This window comes from Equus quagga, chromosome 17, assembly GCF_021613505.1.
Source record: "Equus quagga isolate Etosha38 chromosome 17, UCLA_HA_Equagga_1.0, whole genome shotgun sequence".
Taxonomy (NCBI): domain Eukaryota; kingdom Metazoa; phylum Chordata; class Mammalia; order Perissodactyla; family Equidae; genus Equus; species Equus quagga.
The window spans coordinates 47,619,564-47,642,092 of NC_060283.1; the positions used below are offsets into that span (position 1 = coordinate 47,619,564).

General features: G+C 43.0%; 1 protein-coding gene across 2 annotated transcripts in view; it reads right to left on the reverse strand.

Annotated features, from left to right (window-relative positions):
- The window catches only part of SGPP2 (sphingosine-1-phosphate phosphatase 2), a 122,392-nt gene that overhangs the window by 65,688 nt on the left and 34,175 nt on the right, over positions 1-22,529 (reverse strand). For both annotated transcript variants that reach the window (XM_046645013.1, XM_046645011.1), the window contains exon 2: positions 9,174-9,332. In XM_046645013.1, coding sequence (XP_046500969.1) covers positions 9,174-9,332 — 159 coding nt within the window. The remainder of the gene's footprint in view (positions 1-9,173; positions 9,333-22,529) is intronic.

The window sequence follows — 22,529 nt, forward strand, 5'->3', positions numbered from 1 at the left end:
CTCACAGGCACCCCAGCACGGAGAATTGGAAGGCGAGTGTCTTGGAAATCTGTGACATGGGGCTGCCGTACATACAGGGCACCTGCAAATGAGCCTGTGAGCTACATGGAGTCTTTCCAACAGAAGAGGCCAAGCACATTTCTGAATAATTGGAGTGAGGGGAAAAAAAGTAAAGTTCAGCTGTTTGAGGTAAGATGATGCAGTGGAAAGGATAGGGTTTGCAGATACAACTGGGTGTGAATGTCACCTATTCTATCGACTGGTTGTGTCTTCTTGGGCAAGTCACTTAACCTCTGGGTTTCAGTTTCCTCGTCTGTGAAATGGGGGTCTTGTTTATAAAGCACCTGGCAGGCAGAGGTGGCTCAGTCAACAGCCGCTATGAGGACCATATCCATTCCAGAATGCAGCTTTGCAAATGGAACTGACTGGTTAAAAAAACGGAGAGCTGTTAAGATTTTATTTGAAAGTTTCATCTGAAAGAAAGGTGCCCCCCCCCCCCCCCCCCCCCTTGATTAGCTCCTTCTCATAAGGACTGACTCGCCTGCAGGCAGTGAGGGAGCAGCCTCAGCCCTAAGTCCCAGCCTGACTCTGCTGAATTCAGAGAGAAACAACTCCTGACGCTCTGCCTGCCAGGATGCTCCCTGGTTTTGGGTCTGGATGTAACTTGGAAAATGCTATTTATTTTTCTTGATAAGACATTAAAAGCTACAATAAAACCAAAGGGGGAGGAGAGGACTAGCTTCATCTCAGAACTCTGTAGGAAATGTGAAAGACGACACGAGTGGAGCCATATTAAAATAGAGCTGGAGGAGCCATTTCAGAGGACTCATCTTGCACTTCTGGTGTTGTCTTCCAAACTGGACCAAACCACCAGCATTCCGAGAAGTCAGTAAGGACAAGAATATCCTGTCTGTAAGGACTGATGAAATTGGTCTTTGTTGATGACGGAATTGCTTAACAACCAATGAAGTACAAGTCTAGCCTTTTGCCTGATGACTGAATCTCAAACCAATCAATGAAGTACAAACCTAGCCTTACCTCGTCTAGCACCAATGAACTTTAATACAGCTCACCTCATCTTCTTCCCTTTTCCCCATAAAAACCCTGAGCGTCTCTCCTGTAATTGGGACACTATTTGGATTTCTACCTGAATTGGTGCTCCCTGAATTGCAATTCTTTGATCCCAAATAAACGCTTTGCCTCTTAAACTGGGTTTCTGCTTTTGAAGAAATGTTTAGTTTTTCACATCATCTTAGCAGATCCAACCTAATCTCATCCTTAAACATACCCTGCCTCCAGGACGCCGGTGTTTCAAACAATTTCTTACCTAGCTAAGCTTTACAGTAATCACCCATCTATGAGATAAATTAGGTGCCGCACTGGAAGTGATGCTAAGAGGAGGGGGTCGGGGAGGGGGTGCTGGTCTCTATCTGGGAAGATTACAGTTCTACTTAATCAAAACCAAAACAAACCAAAACCCCAAAACCAGGATTGCAGTCTTAGGGGGTTGGGAGTAGGCACAGCAGTGCGGGGTGCAGTGACAGAAGAGTTAGGGAAGAATGCGGGCACATCCTCCAGTGATCATCATGACACAGAGAGGGCAGGAGAACCATTTTTCAGGTAAGGATGGTCAGAACCGGAGACATCCAGAGCTATCTGTTCACCACACGAGCCCGGTTTGCAGGCTCTTTTTTTTTTAATCTACACTAAAACCAAAACATTTCCTTATTGTGTTTCAAAACCAAACCAACACAGCTTGCACAACCACCCCCCTAGAGACATTGACTTAATATTTAACTAGGGCTAAATTACAAGATTCTACTTCAGAGGAACCGGGCAGAATCCTGACGCCTGATTCTATTTCATTCAATGCAAGTTAGCTGAGGGTTACAATCTGGCCATTGTTGAGTCCTTTTCAAGACTCATTAATCTCAGGCAAGAACCAATTTAACAAGCAGGGCAATCTTTTGAAGTGAATGGTGGTAGTGGCTTAAACAGAGGATTAGGAGATAATCACATTTAAAGTCATCTTTTGGCACTAAAATTGACCCTAGTCTAAGGGTTGTGAATTACAGGGATGGGGCAGGCTTATTCCCTCTCCTCCCTCACGGGGTCTTCCAGGCTCCCCTGTGAGACAGCCAGATGGCAGCCTGCCCACATCCAAAGAGACACGACTCCATTTTGACATGTTATCACAAAGTTTGCCTCAACCAATTTATGGGGTCTGTTTTACAAAATCATACCCTAGATTCTACAGCAGTTCAACACCCTCAAGAGCACAGGCATAGTTTAAATGTAAATTTGGGGTCTGCTCTATATTGTAGGTATCACCTAGCTGGCTTTCAACAATTAGAATGTGAGAGGGGCTGGCCCCGTGGCTGAGTGGTTAAGGTCGTGTGCTCTACTTCGGCAGCCTGGAGTTTTGCTGGATCGGATCCTGGGGACGGACCTAGCACTGCTCGGCAGGCCAGGCTGAGGTGGCGTCCCACATAGCAGAACCAGAAGAACCTACAACTAGAATATATATCTATTACTGGGAAGCTTTGGGGAGAAGAATAAAAAAAAAAGAGAGAGAAAAGAAACTGAGATGTGAAATCCATTATTTTAGTCGAGCTCTCCAGCCTGTTTATTTGACTTGGAAGAGTAGGAACAGATGGGCCTGCAAAAAGGCCCTTATGGCTCCTTTATCCCCAGGACTTTGACACTACAAAAAAAACGGAATTTATATTTACCAAGCTATTAAGCATTTTCTTTTAAAGCGTTCCTTTAATCGTGTTGAATACAAAACAGCACGCAATCTAACAATTATTTAGCCATGGATTTGATATGCATTTCCAATGTACTGTCCAATGTTGAGGGGATTCATAACAGAAGACAAAATAAATAAAGCCAAATTAGAGTCCAGTCTGCAAAACAAACGACATGCCTTCTATTTATTATTATTTTTTAATGTTATACCGCCCAACTTTGGCTCTTTTCTTACTCACTCCATGTCATGGATGGACCTCTTTTAAGTGCCACATTGCAAACATACAAAGAAGACTCATGACCACATTATACGCCTTCAAGGATCCTCCAGTGGGGTCCTTTCAGTTTAAAGCTATGGACACTGCAGGCCAGAATCACAAATTCCCTGGAGCAAGATTTCCCTGATAGGATTACAGTCCCAGTCTTGATAGTCCAGCCTGGCTCATGGCTCTGCACCCCAATTAATTGTCTATCCCCACCCTCCACACAGCTGTTTGGACCAAGTACGGCCAATGTATGCACTGGCCCGAGATGGATGGAATCGTGCTACACAATAAGCTGGCTCAGACTGTCTTGAAAATTGAATCAAAGACAGTTGACAAGTTATCAGTTGGCAAAAGGCGGTAAAGAAGCAGATAACGTGGAGTCACAGCTGACTGGCAGCAAATAACCAAACTGTTCCCTGGCATCAGCTCCTGTGAGGTGCCGGCTCGTATGGGAGTCCCTGTTACCTTACAAAAAATCCTCCCTTTCCTGAGCTAGTTTGAGTGGGTCTCTGTTTCTGGAAAACAAATCACTACCTATAAACATCAGCCTGGTATCCCTTTCAGGTATGACAACCAAACCTCAAATCTGCAGAAGGAGGTGGAAGTGGTCCCTTTCTCTCTCCCCATATACACTCCTTGCTTCCAATCAGGAAAATCATCAAAAGCCATGAATTATTAGGAGAGAGGTTAACCTTGCCTGGGAACCCTCAGAAGCAACCAGGGCCTTCGACACAATCAGACAAACTGTAAGAAAGTTTGGGATATGATAAGAATTACTTAAAAATAACCAGATATGGTTAGAATGGTGGCAAATATACCTTTTGATGTTAGGTTAGAAGTTTTTTTACAAATGGGAAAAAAGGCAAGAAAAAACTCAAAGACAAATTTTAACCTTATTGAAATTCAGGCAGCGTGAACAAGGTTTTCTAAGGGCTGGTCACCCCTGAGTAAGCTATTTTATGGCCAGGAAAACAGCAGGCCAGAAACAATAAGTGTCTAAAGACTGGAGTCCCAAATTCAAATGCCTTAAATGGGCTAGAGAGGTCACAAAGGGTAAGACAAGATGGAGTGGTGAGGTCTATGGCCAAACTAAAGTGAATACCCAGCATGAAAACATTGAAATTCAAGGTCCAGCCCTCTGGCTTAGTGGTTAAGTTCAGCACACTCCACTTCTGTGGCCCAAATTCAGTTCCTGGGTGTGGACCTACACAACTCGTTGGTGGCCATGCTGTGGTAGTGACCCACATACAAAATAGAGGGAGATTGGTACAGATGTTAGCTCAGGGTGAAATCTTCCTCAGCAAAAAAAAAAAAAAGAAGAAGAAGAGGCAAAGAAAAAGCATTGAAATTCAATTTCAAAAGACTTCCTTAGGTCATGATTGATGATACCATTTCTCAAAGATGTGAACTTCTACAAATCTTATGTATAAAGACACATCCCCTCTGAGACATGGAAAGTCAATAGTTCAATATCATTTTATAACAACTGGTGAAAATCAATTAAAAAATTAAAGCCCTTTCGAAAAATACTCAAAAGGCAGACTGACAACTCACAAAAGATTTAATACAATGGCTAATAAAAATCTGAAAAATGTTTTGATCTTCACTAAAAATATATGAAATGAAAATTAACTGAGATACCATTTTTCATTGGTTAAGTTAGCAATGATTAGAAAATGAGAACACACAAAAGTTTATGGGAAACAGTCTAAACGAGTACTCTTGCACAGGTGATAGAGGTATTCATAGCAAACAAGAGTTCTAGAGAAATAACTTAGCAATATATATCACTGGCCTTAACGATTCTGTCAATCCTATGTGTCAGGAAAAGGTTTCCTCTCTTAGGAATAAGCCTGTTATTTCCTAGTGGATAATCTAATTTCATTTTGGTTTGGTCAACACAAAGTTTAAAAGCAAATTCATGGCTCAACTTTGAATCAGCAAGCTACCTTTAATTTTCGACTAGGCCTTCCTCACTTATTCCATCTGTTTTCCTCTTAATTTTTATTTTATCTACCTTCTCATTTTTTCTTGCATCTCATCTTGAATGCTATGAAACATCTATGAAAAGAGACATACATAAGTAAAATATCATAAGAACGGAGAAAATATGAACCCCCCAAGGATCAGCTGTGGTATCAATATTTGCATGGCTATTTAACAAAATGGAGAATAACTTTATTTAGCAAAGAGTGAGTGAGATTTTTCTTCATGTTACAAAGCTGAACATCATGGAGTTTCGATGAAATTGCCTCTAATCTTTTTAAGACACAGCAACACTATCTCTAAAGCTTTTATTTTATTTTTTGGTGGCGCTGTCACCAGGCCAAAATGGAAGTCAAGAGATCAGATAATGACTCGGTGGGACTGTGGCTCTTTCTGAAGAACTACCTACAAGCCTTTTATGAGCATCTAATTAAATAACCCATTCACTGCCTTTTCTGTCCCAAGGTCAAAGATTCTGTTGAGTCCAAGGATAGGCTAAAAACCTTGTTAAGTGACAGAAAAGGGAAACAACGACTTGCTTGATATCTTTCAGCTAATTGATCAAAAGCTTATCTAAAGTTTCTGGGATAAAATACCTTCGACTTGTCCAGAAAGGTATATAAAAGACACATAAGTAGGATATAGAGTTAATAAATGCCATACAGGCAAACCTGAAACACAACCATCGCAAATAAACAATAGATGAGAACACTGGGCAGGTCACTTTAATGCTTAAAGCCTCAGCTTTAACATCTCTTTAAAAAAAAAAATCGACAGTGAATGATCTTCCTGTCATTTAGCTGTGCTCTAAGGAACAACAATGGCGACCCTCTCTAGCACAGAAGGCTTTAGGGGACAGGATCAAATCTATTTTGCCACTTAATCCAATGTGATCCTGGGCAAGTTACTCAAGCTTTCTATACATCAGTTTCCTGATCTGTGAAATGGGCTGGCAGGAATCACTTTTCAGAATTGCTGGCAGGATGAAACGAGGTAGAAATATGTAAAACACTATTACAGTGAATGGCATATACACTAAGCGCTCAACATATGATATGGCTATTATTTGAAGTATTATTATGTCCATCTATCAAATGATGAAAATAATACTAACCCATTGTTACAAAGATCAAATAAAATAATGAACATAAATGCCAATCAAAGCAATAAAAGATGTACAATAGAGGGGAACAACAATTATGATTGTGACGAGAAAGCAGTTCATATAACCATGAATTCTGCTAAGCTGCTTCAGACAACATGAGTTATCCCTAACATAACAAATGATTTTTAAAGGCAATAAAACCTGTGGGGACTTCATCCAATGACAATTGTCAAATTAATATAAAATTTGACAAGAGGCTTGCACTCCTGAATGCGGTTGCCTTCCAAAGAATTTTGGGTGAGAAAAGATGTTTAAAGTTACAAGACTTCAAGCTCCGCCCCTTATGTAATTAACATTTCTTAATCCTTGCCCCTTGAAGAGGCAGCCACTAATTTAGAGCTATCCGTTACAGGAGAGAGGTTGCCTCAGCAGGAAGCTGGTTGACCAGAAGAACCTCACCCTCCTCCACCCCCCCTCCCTCCCAACCCCCAACCCCACCAGGAGTTTCCCTTCCCTTCGTCCGCCTTCAACTCTGGAGCCTAAACAAGCATCTCTCATTATTACCTCAGCAGCCAAGCTCAGAGCACCCCTCTTCCTACCTCTCAATCTCTCTCTCTGTTTGTATCTGTCAATGTTTCCCTCTTTCTCTTTCTATCTGTCAATCTTTCCCTCTCTCTCTCTCCCTGGAATGGCCTCCATTCTCTCCACCAGGAACTGCCAGGAATGCACACACTGCCTTACAGATACAGCCGACCACACAGAATATGTAACTCTCAGCATGGGGGCCTTGTGGACCCAGCCATGCACCCATTTTCCAAAGTTCAGGACAAACTGCATCCTCAAAGGTTGCTCTCTCCTTTCTCAGGCAAAGATTTTATTTGCTCACTCTCTGACAAAAGGCTGGTAATTCTACCTCAAACAGAAAATCCTTTGAGCATGTCGAAATGAGGACTCCAAAGCGTAAAATAACCAGCAATGATAACAATCAGAGAATCCCCTAACCACGGCCTCCCATCAGGTCTAAAGGTCTTCCCTGCCCCTCAGGAAAATTTTCCACCCCCAGTGGGGGCGATAATCGGCTTTGAGTTGACTGTACCCCTCATAAGGTACTCCCAGGTTATTAAAAGTACCTTACATCATTTGCCCCACTCAACTCCCCAACTCAACTTCCAACAAAAGTTAGAAATTTTTTTTATATCTCAGAAAATAAATGGCAGGGGAAGAAACTCAAGGACTATGGGTCTTTCAGGCATTTTCAAATCTTAAGAACAGAAGGAATGCTCCCTGTTCCCCCCCCCCCCCGCCCCCACGCACCCCCACGGCTCCTATGGATGTCACTGCTCTGCAGGTCTGGAAGGTGACTTCAGAAAGAGAGAGGGACAATTGCATTAACATTCACCTTTTGCAAGATGCATATGCTTTTACAGATTCTCGGATCATACTTTCAGACAGACGCTAGAGTTCAGAAGAGGGCTCGCAGGGAGACAGGGATGGGGAAAGGAAAAAGTGGCTTGTAGCTTTAGAGAGCAAAGGAGAAAACAGGAAGAGTTCAGGGCCAAATAATCATAACCCTAGGGAACTCAGCCGTCCTTTAGGCTAGAGACTTCAAACAGGCCTCGTAAATTTGGACTTCAAGGATTCTTTGTTCAGTTGGCACATAATGTTTTAAAAATGTAAGCCTACATTTAAAAACTGGGAGATTTCACATGAAAATCCCATCTGGCAACTCCGGCCCATTTCGCCTCATGGCAGTCACAGGTGGAGCCGAAGGGCAGCTGCTCCCTGGTGCCCCTGGGTGGCCACACTGTGATCCTCATGGACACCCCCACCCTCGCCACCTCTCCCAGCCCAGGACTTGACCGTTTTACTTCTCTTGCCTGCCTTTGAGAACATTCGAGTTTATGGCTCCTGAGCAAGACCACTCTAACTCGTTCTATACATGAGAAAAATAAAGCCAGGAGTGATGCAGTCACTTGCTTAACCTCACACAGCATCTCTGAGCACAGCCACAAGAGGACCCCAGCTCCTTTCCACACAACCAAGCGCTTTTGAACCTGCTTTCAGTGCAGAACCTTAAGTTACAGAAACAGCATGCTGGCAGCTTTGTCCCTGAAGCTCACTCTCCCAGGGAAACAGTCTTTGACCTTTGAACCGGTTCATCTTTAAGACTCCTTCGTCTTCCTGGACTAGTCACGATGCGTTAATTATCATGCTCAAGTAGCGACTTGGAGAGTCGTCCCACCTGCCAGGCCCCAAGCTCTGTGCATACTCCGTCCATCTTCTCGATGATTCTGGGAGATGTGCATTATTAACACCATTTTACAGCTGAGGAAGGCAAGACTTAGGACAAGGGCACACACACGAGTGCAGTGGTTCAAGGCCTTGAACCCAGGCCTATCTGAGCCCAAAGCCTATATACTTGCAGCATGCCTTGCTGCCTCGCAAATATCCAACATCTTCCCCAATTAAAAAAAAATTAGAACTTCTTTGGTCCTGAACAAAGTTAAATGATGGGGTCTCAAGCGAAACATGAGAAAGGGCTCTACCTCGTCACCTGGAATCGTCATTGGGTTTTTGTGCACGTGCCAGCTGCCCCCACTACACTAGAAGTTCCCTCAAGGAAGGTGACCTGCCTTATATATGTCTCCAATGAATACAGACTGGTCACTTAATACCACTTGGAATTATAGTCAACTGCTTCTAGTTTCTGTTTTTGATCCAATTTTACTAAAATGGGCCTCTGGGGAAGATGCATTTTATGCCCCTTCGTGGGTTCTCAGAAAGGTCCTCTCTTTTCTGCATATCACTTCTCCCCTCTTCTAGCTTTATGCACCCACAGGAAGGTGTGCACCAAAGTACATGAAATCCACAGGCTGGTTTGGTTTTGAAAACAAAACAAGCTGTCTTCATAGCTTTTTAATTTTTCTTGTTATTTTTCCAAAGTACACCAGGTAAAAAAATTCAACTCTAAGTGATCAACAAAACAACATATGTGCAAAGTACTTGAATACCAAAGCAGACAGTTGTTGTATAAATAGCAGTGGTTCATAAGTAACAATCATACTTACAACCCATATGATGATCAGTCTTCTGGATACATAAGAATCAACATTCCAGTAAGTGAACGGAAGAAATGTGATGTAGAACACTTCTTGACCCAAGGCGGCTGAAAATCTGAATAGGTAATAGTAGAAATAATTCTTTACAATGTACTTCTGTACATGAGCCTAAAAGAGAAAAGTTAGAATACTGTGAGTTCGTTGAACATGCCACCATAGGGCAAGTTTTGAAAATCTCCATCTAAAACTCATAGGTCTCTATTGCCAAGCTGGTGCCTCTCCCGTTACATGATTCTGGTGTCATCACTATTAGTGTACATCCTTGTTGAACATCTATTAACCACAATTCATCCACACAATCACAGAAGACATTACTTCTCCATAAACTTAAATAAGTAACATCTAAAACAGAAATACCAGGAGCAGACAGACAAAAAAAGCCAAAATCTTTTTCCTGTGTCTACAGAAGTCTCAAGACTCGAGGGAGGTAAACTGTTAGGAGACGGCATGGATCTGTGACTGAGCTAGGCAGAATAATGTCCCCAGAAATGTTCATATCCTAATCCAATGTTCTAATCCTTAGAACCTGTGAATATGCTGCCATCTTACACAGCAAAAGAGCCTTTGTAGATGTAATTAACGATTTCGAGATGGAGAGATTATCCTGGAGTATCTGGGTGACTCAATGTAGTCACAAAGATCCTTAAAAATGGTGGAAGGAAGCAGAAAGGTCAAGAGTCAGAGGACAATTTGAAGATGCTACGTAGCTGGCTTTGAAGATGGAGGAAGAAGCCACGAGTCAAGGAATGCAGGCAGCCTCTAGAAACTGGAAAAAGTAAGAAAATGGATTCTCCTCTTGAGCCTCCAAAAGGAATGCAACCTTGCTGAAACCTTGATTTCAGCCAAACAGGAACCATTTTGGACTTCCAACCCCTACAGCCATAAGAGAATAAATTTGTGTTGTTTTAAGCCATTAAGTTTGTGGTAATTTGTTGTAGTAGCAATAGATAACTAAGACTTTAGAAAAATCATTTGCTGATGAGCTTTTTTAGTTTATCTTTTAAATGGGACTACTCAAGTCAAGCCACTACAGAGACGGTGTAAGAAACACTTACAGTAAATGCCTGCTAAAATCCACTCCCATCTTCTATCACCCTTTCCCTCCTCCTTCTCCTGGTAGTTAGCAGGAAAAAAAAGACTTAAGGGGGTTAACACAGGAATAAGCAGACAATCTATTCAAAAATATGGTACACCCTAAATTACGGTAAATTAGTAACAAGTTAAAAAACAAAAACATTGTCACTCTGTTAAATGAATCTAAAAAGTAGAATTTTAATGCTACTTATGGTAGTCATAAACTTTATAAAAAAAAAATAATCGAAGTAAAATGCCAACACCAAAAATGGAGAGGAAAAGATGCGGCCCTATGACTATGTCAACACTCTGGTAGGTCTGGATTGTTTTGTTTTGTTTTACGCAAAGTCTGAAATCCTTGAATCCTGGAATTACTCAGAGAATAAGTTACATGTATTTATTCTGCAAATATTCATTCTCTGCCTATGATGACCCAGAGGCTGTGCTGGGTGCCACGAATATTCAGATGAGCCAGACATGACACCTGGCTTCCAGAAGCTCTTATTTGGGGGGGGTGGGGGGGGCAAAGAGTATAATTTGGGGGAATTAATTTTTAAAAGAATAAATGAATTATTATGTTTGAGGCCTTGAAAAAGGCCAAGAGTACTTTTATACTTAAGGAATAAAAAAAGATGACCTTGGAAATTACAAGAATACGTCTGTATTTGACACTGTTGACTGCCTCCCACGTATGTATTCCTCTCCTTTTCCCCTCTAAGAGGTCCTTGATTTTATTCTAGCGTCTCTACCTTCCCCACAAAGCCCTGTGACTCAGAAGTAGTTGACACCACCCTCGGCTCCAGAGCTGCATCTGGATTCGTCTAACCCAGTCACGGGAAGCTCAAGATTCAGCCTCAAGCCAAGCAGTGCATGGTACTACCCTGGAGAAAGTTACTAGTCAGGGGTGAGCACATGATGTAAACTAAAGAAAGTTCATTTCTCTTCAAGATGAACTTTACCTCCAGGGGAATTCAAGTGAGTGAGAATGGCAATAGATCCAACCTAAATAGGAAAGACAATAATGCACAAAATGAATTAAATAAGGAAGGGTACAGTTTCACCTCTGCCAAAATATTATGGCTGGATTCACAAACAAGGACAAGAGACTGTGAAGAATAAATAAGTGACAAACTCCTCTCTCTCTCATTACCTAAGGTGACAATCTCTGCAGGTTCTGTTTTGTAAATTAACATCCAACCTGCTCGACCTTGAGGCATCCCTATAAAGAGCTCCTTTTTACACAAAGATTAATTCTTTTAACCTGACAGCTCCCACCCACCTGGTAATCTGTTCTGCTTTGCAGCTTTACAAGGACAACTTTTCCCAAACTCTGACAAGGGTCAAACCCTGGTGTCATTCCATGGTACTCAAGTGTTATATGACTTTATAAATACTCAGCAAGAACCATTTCCCTACCCTAGACATTTACCTGAGACCAAGTTCAACATCTTTATCCAAGTAGATAATTGAAAAGACTGTCAAGGATGACGGCAAACTGCTTTAGTATTACAGATTACTAATTAACATCTCTAAATATGCTTTTTATATCCCTCAGGAATTCTCCTTTTTGGGGGAGAGCTAAATGTTCTCCAAATTTTCCCAGGGACAGGAGAAGCAAAGGTGAAACTTACAATATCGGCATGTAAAAGGATACCCAAAGGATTTTTCAGATAACATCTCTGTCTATGTAATGAAGTAGTTTGAGAGCCAATATTTGCCTCAAAACTTCTTGGGAATTATACATACCTAAATAAAGCAGTTAAGTAGATGGCTTTTCAGAACAAGAATCTGAGTTTCTCCTATAGGAGATCTCAGTGTGTATGACTTTACTATATCTTTGGAAATAAGAATGTCAATTCCAGGGTAGGTGTTGGTCCCATCGGGAACAATTAGAGGGAAAAGAGACAGGGGTTAGAAGTAGAAATGGTAGGTGAAGTGAATGGCAGGGAGAAGAAGAAGGGGAGAGGCTGATGGAAAGGAAACCAGGTCCCAGAATGCTACTTCGACATTTCTGTAGACCTGGCCGCGCACAAGGGGCAGACAGTCCAGACTGTGGGCCGTGTCTCTAGGGCACAGACTCAGGCGGCAGGGATTAGCAGCTAAATTTTTAGACAAAAGATCAGGAAGGCATTGAACACCTAGGTATGTAGAAAGCTTTTAGAAATGAAGTACTTCTTAGCATGTCTATCATCTGTTGCAAAGCCAAATGAAGAAGTTTCTAGTAAACAAGGGATGATAAGATGGAAATTACCCCCACATCCATCATTACTAACTGCAAAACTTCACTGATATTCTCATTTGTGTCTTTTATTTATTGGTTTATTTTCCTGAAAGTTAAAAAAAAAAAAGTGTTCTCAGTTTTCCAGTGCCATCTTCCCTTTTTGGTCGTAAGTTCCTCAAATGCACATCCTCCTAAAATGTGGTTTTCAGATACTGAGCTTTGGGTCTGAGAAGAGCTGCTCTATTTTGCCGACACCAGAGTATTCCGTGTTTTCTGCAAGGCTGCCTTCAATGCATAAATAAATCAGGAAAAAGAGCAAGCCACACAGACTAACTGCATGATGGAAGAGAAAGAACACTGCGAATATATGACTTCTTGACTCAGCTCTGCCCCTGAACACCTGAATAGTGTTTTGTTTTCCAAACACACACGGAGGAGTCCTAAATGCAAAGGAAATATGGCCAGGTCAGCGCCACTGGCTATAAAAAAGCTTGACCCAGACGGCAGAGGAGCGAATGCCCAGCAGACTTGGCAGCCAGCCCAGCTTTTGAGCTTTCAAAGCAGGAATACAAGAAAGAGCTTTTAGCCAAAACAATGCGCGACCTTGGGGAAGTCAACTCAACTTTCTGAACCTCAATGGCCTCAGCTGCAAAGGATGGAGTAGGATTAGTTCAGCTGCTTTTCAATATATAAAAAAAACTTCTAAGTAGGGAAAGGCCCATTAAATAAAATTTCATCCCAGGGCCTATTATATAAAATGATATAAGATTGAAAGTCTGTACTAATTCGTTGAAAGTGAGGAGGGGCCCAGGAAACCCCTATTTCAGGCCAGAACACTCCCACCTCCCACCCCCCATCCTTCTCTGTAACATCCCCTTAGAGCAATTCAGTAATGAGTGTGAAAACCACTGACCTTAGTCTCTGCCAGACATCACATACCACCCCCCATAAGTAAGTTTTGGCCTTGAGTACACAGGCTATAGGTATTCCGACCTTGAGGTCTTTAAAGGATTTGATAAACTCTGGCCCAATGTCATTTGAAGGTCATATCACTTATCTCCAGTTTTTCAGATTAGAGCTGTAAATATTAAGTATTCTTCCAAAGGTCAAGTTTGAGACACTCTTCTATCGCAACAGAGCCAGAAGGAGTCCATATCCTGGAGGACCATATGGACAGCTCTGAGCCATCCACGATAATTAGAAGCAGCGGAAGGAGTTCATTCTCTAGGGTGGAGAGTCATCAAATCTATACAGGGTACAGGCACAGTCTTACTTAAAAGTAATTTTAATGGGGCGGCCCAGTGGCATAAGGGTTAAGTTCGTGCGCTCCAGTTCATCAGCCCTGGGTTTGCAGGTTTGGATTCTGGTGCAGACCTAGCACTGCTCATCAAGCCACGCGATGGTGACATCCCACATAAAACAGAGGAAGACTGGCACAGATGTTAGCTCAGGGCCAGTCTTCCTCATACACACAAAAAATAATTTTACGACCCAAACTCTTTTATAGAACACACCAGACAGCAGCATTCCCTTCACAAAGGCTTTGCTTTAGAGAAGTTTTACAGACTGATGAGAAAGAAACAAATGGCTACAGAGTGGACTGACCTGGAGAGCAGACGAGGGAAGGCCACAGAGCCCGGTGGGTAGGAACATGGACTCTGGAGGCAAAGTATCTTAGACTGAATCTAGGCTGCTCCACCACTTGCTACCTGAACAATCTCACACCAATGACTTGATCTCCTAGGCCTCAGTTTCCCCTTCTGCAAATGGGAATAATAACAGGACATACCACAGTGGGACACTGGAAAGATGAAATCAGATACTGCTGATGGTGTATGCAGTCACTCAGTTCAGAGCCTGGCAGAGAAACTTCTCAATAAGACCTAGCTGTCGGCCATGGATGATGATGGCGGCAGCAAGGATTTCTCAGAAAGCGCTTCTCAACTCTAATGTGCATATGAATCACCTGGATCTATCGCCTGGCTCTTGTTAAAATGCAGATTTTGACGCAGCTCACCTGGGGTCGGGCTGCAAATTCTAATGAGCTCCCAGGTGATGCATTTGCTGCCATGATGCCAACCCAAGGACCACTCAATGAGTAGCAAGGATCAAGGACACCCCAGTGACGGGTTTTTAAGTACAAAAGTAAGGCTCTCAGATTTAATCCTCAATGTTAGAGGAAGCCTCAATGGGAGTTTAAAAGAGTAAGATAACGTGATCAAAGTAACAGGTAAACAGACCTGGCGATGTGGCGACATGTTCCAGAAAGGAACAGTTAGTGAATTCCATGGAACATCCTACCACAGTCTGAATATGGGAACTGAGCTCAGACAAGCACCTGGACCATAGAAGGTATGAAAGGGAAGGGCATGCATCAGAGATGCCCCACTGAAATAGCAGCCGGATCAAACCACCAGCTGACCACGCATAATGAAACAAGCCATCTTGGGCTCCTTGCCTTCATTCGAGAAGGGTTTGCAGAAATTCCTTGGTGACAAATCCAAAATTAGTTAAGGAGTCATGAAGTTTGAAAAATATTCCTAACCTCCCAGACCATCATGATACAGAAAAACAAACCTTATTTCCCTAAAAAGGGATCTTGCACCTCTGTCAGAATCCTAGCTTAGAAACAAGGTTCTATGACCTCTGCAGGCAGGAGCATCTGTCCTTATGTTCTCTACTAAAATGGAGGCAGCAATTTACTTTTTTTCTTTAGAAAAGACAAAAACTAAGAGGAGAGTATCCCATTAAGATCAATGGTTTTTGGAAGTTCTCAACTATTTATTTATTTTTGGGGAGGAAGATTGTTGATGAGCTACCATCTGTATCAATCTTCCTCTATTTTGTATGTGGGCTGCCACCACAGCACGGCTTGACGAGCGGCGTGTACGTTCACACCTGGGATCCGAACCGGTGAACCCCAGGCCGCTGAAGCAGAGTGTGTGAACTTAACCATTGCACCACCAGGCTGGCCCCTATTTTTTTTTTTACCCAACTTGGGAAATTCGTTGTCATTTCTACTTGCATCTGCAATAATATACATTCAACCTGCATACTCATTCTCATCAACTCCCGAGGGTTGCCACGTTGGCACATGCTTGCCCAGGGTCATTTTTCAAGGTAGGCAACATCTTTATGAATTTGGGATTGTGGGAGAAGAGGGGTATCAGTTGACGCTCTCCAGATTGATAGCTGTTTATGGAGACTGGGGCCTCTCCAGAAAAATACCTTCCACGATCAGGGTGATACCCTGAAAGGCTGTTGATTCAGGACTAAAACTCTACATTGCCTTGCTCTCTGATTCTCATACTCTGCATATATTCAGCCAGAATTTCTAATCTGGAACCTAGTGATTGGGAATGGCCAATCTAAGGAACTTGATACCTCTTTCAATAGAACCTATAATTTGCAAGGTTTTGGTCCCACTACCTCTCTCTGAAAGACTGGGTTATATGCTGCAGAGATGGAATATTTGTAAAACAAACACTCCTTCCAAGCTACTCTGAGACACAAGCTAGCATGTTAACACACCAAGTACAAACCAAGCAATGCCCAACATTTAAAAAAAAAATGGAGAGCCAGCCCTGATCGTCTGCTGGTTAAGGTTTGGTGCTCTCACTGCTCTGGTGGCCCAGGTTTGTTTCCCAGTCACAGAAGCACACCACCTGTCTGTCAGTTGCCATGCTGTGGCAGCGGCTCACGTAGAAGAACTAGAAGGACTTACGACTAGGATATAGAACCATACACTGGAGCTTTCTTTTGGGGAGAAGAAAAAAAATCGAAAATGGCAAATCTTTTTTTAACCACAGCCACATCTATATAGACCATTCATTCATTGCTAACACTTCGTGATAGAAAGTTGATAACAAGCAAGATTGTTTCATTCAGCAGTAAGTGCAATGATGAAATTAAAGCAGGATAATGTGATGTGAAGTGATATGTGTGTTTTGGGGGATGCTCTCCAAGGAATAGCCATTTGAGCTGAGCCATGGGTGGGGAGATGAGCTGGTTCCTTAGGAGTCTGTGGGTTAGAGGGAACACTTAGCAAAAGGCCCTGAAGCAGGAACTAGGTCTGTGTGCTGGAACATGGCGGGTGGGAAAGAGAGAAATAGGAGATGAAGTGAACAACAGAAGGTGGCTCAGGCCAAGGTTTGGAATTTAGGTTGGGAGAAATAGGAAGTCACTGAACGGTGTCAAATAAGAGCACAATTTGATCTACTCCAGCAAGATTAAAACAAATTTTGGCTCAGAAATACTGGGAAGCAGCCCTGATTTAATTCTTTTGTTTTTTGATTTCTTAAACTTTGTGGCGAAATATCACTAATTAGCAGTGCTGATCTTAAATTGGGGTGGAGTCCCATTGTTTCCATGGTGAGGCAGACACATGTTGTCTTGAATTCACATCTGTTTACTAATATGCTCCCATCACTTTGAATTACTCTTTTTTATTTTTTAAATTTAGGGAGTCAAGATTTTCCAACTCATAAAGAAAATTAAATGATGACTACTTAGGAAGCCCAAGAAAGACTGACAGTGTTCCTGGAAGGGGAAAACAGAAGGAAAGAGAACACGGGAGGGTTTCCTCTTTCATCTTCAAGTCCAGATAGAATTACTAGTTGGATGATCTAACTGACGTCTGCTCAGTGCTCGGCGATTAAAATTTCAGGATGGCGAGACTGAAAGTCAATAAAATGGAAGGACAACTTGTTCAAATAAAGAGCTTCACAGAGAACTGCAGACTAATCACTTTCGTCTGCTTAGCTGGCATTTGTCAGGATCCCTCAGTCTGTGTCCAAAAATAAGAGTGAGGCTTGAGGGGACTGAACGCAAGGTGGCTTTTATTTATAGTGGAGTTTTAATTCTAGCCTTTTCCATAATTTGAGCTTTGTTTTCCTCCTGACAAGCCATCAAATTTCATTGCATCCTCTGAACATCTGATATCTCCTTTTTCTTGTCTTTAAGAGCCAGCTCTCATATTGGGCACCATCGGCAAGCGAGAACTAGTAACATAAATTGTGAAATTCTCGAAATTGCAAGACCGTGATCCACGGTGACATCAATGCTCCACCTGAATCAGAAACGGGTCTTACAACTCGACAAAACATGGCCTCGTCATCACTTTTAGAATTCTGTGCCTGAAACACATAATATCTGCTTAGGAGGCAAATCTAAGAATGGGATAGAGAGAGGGTAGGGCAGCAGTTTGCAGACTAGAGATGTGGGCCTCTGCCAGAAGAATTTCCTCCATAGACAATAAGAGCAACGGGAGTCCACACAAAGAACAGAAATAACCATTCCCATTTTTAAGGGGGTGAGAGAACCAGCTGCCCTTTAAATTCTCAAAATGTCTTAAGAACTTAACTGTTTTTCAAAACACTTTGGATCCGCTCAAACCTGAACCACATTGTACGAAACATTCTTCCATTTAATTGTTAAGCCCTTGTGTGTTCAGCGGGATTTTCAGTACAGATGTTTCTGATTCATTTATATTAACTTATCAAAATGACATTTGGAAGAGCTATATGATGTTCAAGAAGGAGTCTTATAAACTTGGGTTCATTAGTTTTAATCCAGGAATTCCACTCCCCCCCCCAACACACACACAATTCAGAACTTGGAAGGGTTGATCTAGCTCTGTTCTAACATGAATTCACTCATTCCTAATTCCCTTCAGAAAACATTTTCTAAAACTTTAAAAGGCACCACAAAAATGCAAGAAAGCCATTCGGGCACATAAGATTTTCTCCTTGGTGATCCTGGACATATAAAGGTTTAAAAACAAACATTTAAGTCAGACAAAAACCAAAACTGAAGTCTGACTGGTTTGCCTCCGAAGTCAAAGAGATTTTTGTCCAAAGGCTTTCCCGCTTCCATCTTTCTTGTTTATTTGGGCAAAACGGGCACAGAATTTTTAACTTGGAGTTTTCTTTATCCAAGACTATCACGTTAGAGGGGGCAGGTATGTGTGTATATGGAGGAGAAGGATGAAGCAAAAAGCTATCTTCGAGTTATCCTCTCCTTATTCCACTATTTGAAGTTCTTGAGGAATTCAAGATGGTCATGATAGTACTTTGGCACAATTTTCTTTTCTTGCGCCGCCCCCACTCCCTGGGGCACTGTTGATGTGTGGCAGAGGGCAGCACGGGTAAGGCAGGGATGCACAGAGCAAGGAGGCAAGATATAAGAGGGAGGATGTTTTGCCAAGAGGGTCTCCCTCCCTCCACACTCCTCCTAAACCTTGTCTACACAAAAAAATTCTTGGGAAGTTCCATTAATTTCTGTCGTTTTCAAACCACAGTTGCCTCTGGAAGGCCATCTTTGAACCAGTCTAAAGCTACTGGTCACAAAAATAAACTTAGGAAGAGCTTTGAAATTGTGTGCACACACATAAAAGAACGTTAAGGAGAAAGCCGTGCTGTGTAAGAACAATGGTCCTCCCCACCCAGCCTGGCCCTGGCCCCCTCTGATTTCTGTGTGCCCTGTGAATGTTACTTTGTTTTTTCACTTTTAATTTTTTGAGTTAAACGTTGGGGCTTTTTTATATCACTTGTTTTTTTCTGATTATCTGATTACCACTTGTTATTTTCTGATTAACACATTTTACTCAAGAACATTTGGGAGTTCAAAAACTATATAAAAACAAAGTTAAAAATACCCATCATCCCCTACTCAGACTCAACCCCTTTGAACATCTCCACTGGACTTTTTCCTATGCATATGTGTGAGTATGCATGATGGCATGTATTTTAACAAAATTGAGATTTCACCAAATCTTAAATGTTGAAGCATTACTTATTATATTGTGAGCATTTCCCTAAGTCCCTAAATATTACCTTAGATCATGATTTCTTTCAGTCAAGCTTGACTGTTTAATTTTTTAGTTCTACCTTCACTGTGCTCCACCATCTCACTCACCCATGCTCATAGCAGATCCCAGCACAGACAAGGCAACAAACACATGCCAGGTTGTTCTGTGTGAACGTGAGCAGAAATGTTAACTCAAGAGCCTCATAGCAGAGTTCCTGCCCACTTCTGCTAGGGCGCCTGGAGGCACCATTCCATGGCCCTCATCTCTGTCTGGCTCTTTCCTCAACCTGGCCAAATAAGCACCCACGCTGACAACAGTCCCTGCAACCACTTGTTGGCATTCGTCGGTCTTGTTGGCTTGCTTCGTTTTCCCAACGACCTAAAGTCCCTTTGCCAGATTTTACAAAAGCTTCAGGTCTACACTTTAAGGCCACCCAAGGGCCACAGGTCAAAGCACTCTGCTGAAGAAACACAGAATGACCTGAGGACAAGCATGACTTGTGACAGTCTCTGTGCTGAGGCAGAGGGACAGTCCCATAATCCAGCTTACAACAGGGAAACCCAGGTCCTCCATGGCTTTGGAAGACCTAGGAGGTCATCCATGACCCAGAGCCTTCCTTCATCAGCTCCAGCCAGCTCTGGCCGAGATAAATGGATATAAATGGAACTTAATAGGGTCTGGGTGTTGGCTAGCCTTGGGTCCAATGACAGATCTGCTGAGGCAATCCTGGGGAAGTTTGAACTTTCTCACCTGTGCAGTGGGCGTGTCCTCACCAGTGCAGTGGGTATAGTCTCACTTGTGCGGTGAGTATATCCTGTGTAGTGGGTGTATTCTCCCCTGTGCAGTGGGCATGACCTCATCTGTGCGGTGGGTATAGCCTCACCTGTGTGGTGGGTGTATCCTCACCTGTGTGGTGGGCGTGACCTCACCTGTGCGGTGGGCGTGACCTCACTTGTGCAGTGGGTATAGCCTCACCTGTGTGGTGGGTATACCCTCACCTGTGCAGTGGGAATAACACCAGCTCCCTTCCAGAGGCATTTGGAAGATGAAATGAAGTCACTTATGTAAACGACATCACAGCACATCAGACACATGGGATGTAGATGGTAGTTGTATTTGCATTGTTTTTATTAACAGCACAAATAATAAGAAAATGTTAGAAATGTCCAATTATAGTGGAGCACAGAGGAGGGAAAGAAGATAAGAAGATTTAAAAAACAAACAAACAGGGGCCGGCCTGGTCGTGCAGCAGTTAAGTTCGCACGTTCTGTGTCAGGGGCCTGGGGTCTGCCAGTTCGGATCCTGGGCGCAGACCTGTGCACCACTTGTCAGGCCATGCTGTGGCAGACATCCCACATATAAAGTAGAGGAAGATGGGCATGGATGTTAGCTCAGGGCCAGTCTTCCTCAGCAAAAAGAGGAGGATTGGTGGTAGATTGTTGCTCAGGGCTAATCTTCCACAAAAAAAAAAAGACATCATAAAGGAGGAGGAAAGCAAAGCATCCTGGAAAGATGACTGGAACTGTGACAGAGAGAGAAAGGGAAGAGGGACATTCCAGCTGAGGTAAGGCAATGGAAGCAGCTAGGCACGGTGTTCCGGAACAGCACGTGGTCCAGCAGAGCTACGGTGTAAGGTATTTACAAGGGGACGTGTAGGTAGCAAGGCTACAAAGGAGGGCCAGAGCCAGAGAGAGGAGTCCTGGAGGCCGTAATAAGGAGGTTGGGTTAACATGTGGGTCATGGGGAGCCACCGAGAATGTGTGAGTGAGGAAGTGACATGACCAGAGATGTGCTCTAAATGGCCAGCACTGTGTCTGCATTTTTGTCCTTTCTCAGTGATTTCCCATATTTTTCAGATTTAAATGTGTCCAAGGAGAGGAGGAAGACGCGCTGCAACACACCCATGAAACCATGAATCCTTCTGCTGTGCTCACAGAGGGTTTTACACGCAACCTGCCCCTGCTCTCCAGCCGGGATGAACAGCCCTGTGCTCCCATTTTACACCTGAAATTACAGCTGGATGCATCCAGGGGGCCATCACGAAACGTGGTTTGTAGCCTTAATAAGGAAGAGAACCAGGACAAGTGAAACTACCTGCGGTACTTCTGGTTGCCAACACAAGGATGAAGATGAATGAGGGAGAGGATGCATCTGAAGACCAGAAGAGGGAAACAGACGTTTGGAGTCCTCACAGCCCCAATTTCAGAATTGTAGACAGAGGTCCACGCACGGGAAGCCTTGCCCACTGCTTCTCACACACGTGCACACACACACACACACACACACATACATACTGCTTTCTGTGCTATGACAGGAACCTGTCATACTAAGCCAGTTCTAAATTTCAAGTCCTTGACACACTGTCTGAAATGGAGGCTGCTCTGGTTAAGATAAGACGTCAGCGTCATCTATGTCCTTGTCCTTTGAAGTGTGGTCCCCAGACCAGCAGCACGGGCATCACTTGTTAGAACATCAGACTCTCAGGCCCCACCCCAGACCTACAGAATCACTGGGAATTCTCATTAGATTTCTCGGGTGATTCGCAAGCACAGTTTGAGAAGATTCAAGTTTGAGAAGCACTAATGACGTCTGTTGAGAAAGCAAATCAAACGTTTGTGTGTACTAGGGTTTTACTATTCTCTCTGGTCCGATGTACACACGAAAGGGGAAATTGCTTGAAAAGTACAACACTCAGTGAAGAACAGGCAAATCCACAGAGACAGAGAAGAGACTGGGGGTTGCCCAGGGCGGGGTTGAGGTGAGGGGAAAGGAGAGAGACTGCTAATGGGCGCAGGTTTCTTTTTGGGGTGATGAAAATGCTCTAAGATTGATTGTGGTGATGGTTGCCCAACTTTGTGAACATACTAAAAACCATTTAAACAGGTGAGTTGCATCATATGTGAATTATGTCTCAATAAAGCTTTAAAATATTTTCAAAAGCACTCCAGAGCCTTGGAAATGCCTAACTAAAAACTTCGATTTCTGGGGCCGGCCCCATGGCGTAGTGGTTAAGTTGGTGCACTCTGCTTCGGTGGCTTGGGTTCACGGATTCAGATCCCAGGCATGGACCTACACCACTTGTCAGCCATGGTGTGGAGGCATCCCACATACAAAATAGAGGAAGATTGGCACCAATGTTAGCTCAGGGCTAATCTTCCTCAAGCAAAAAACAAGGAAGATTGGCAACAGATGTTAGCTTAGG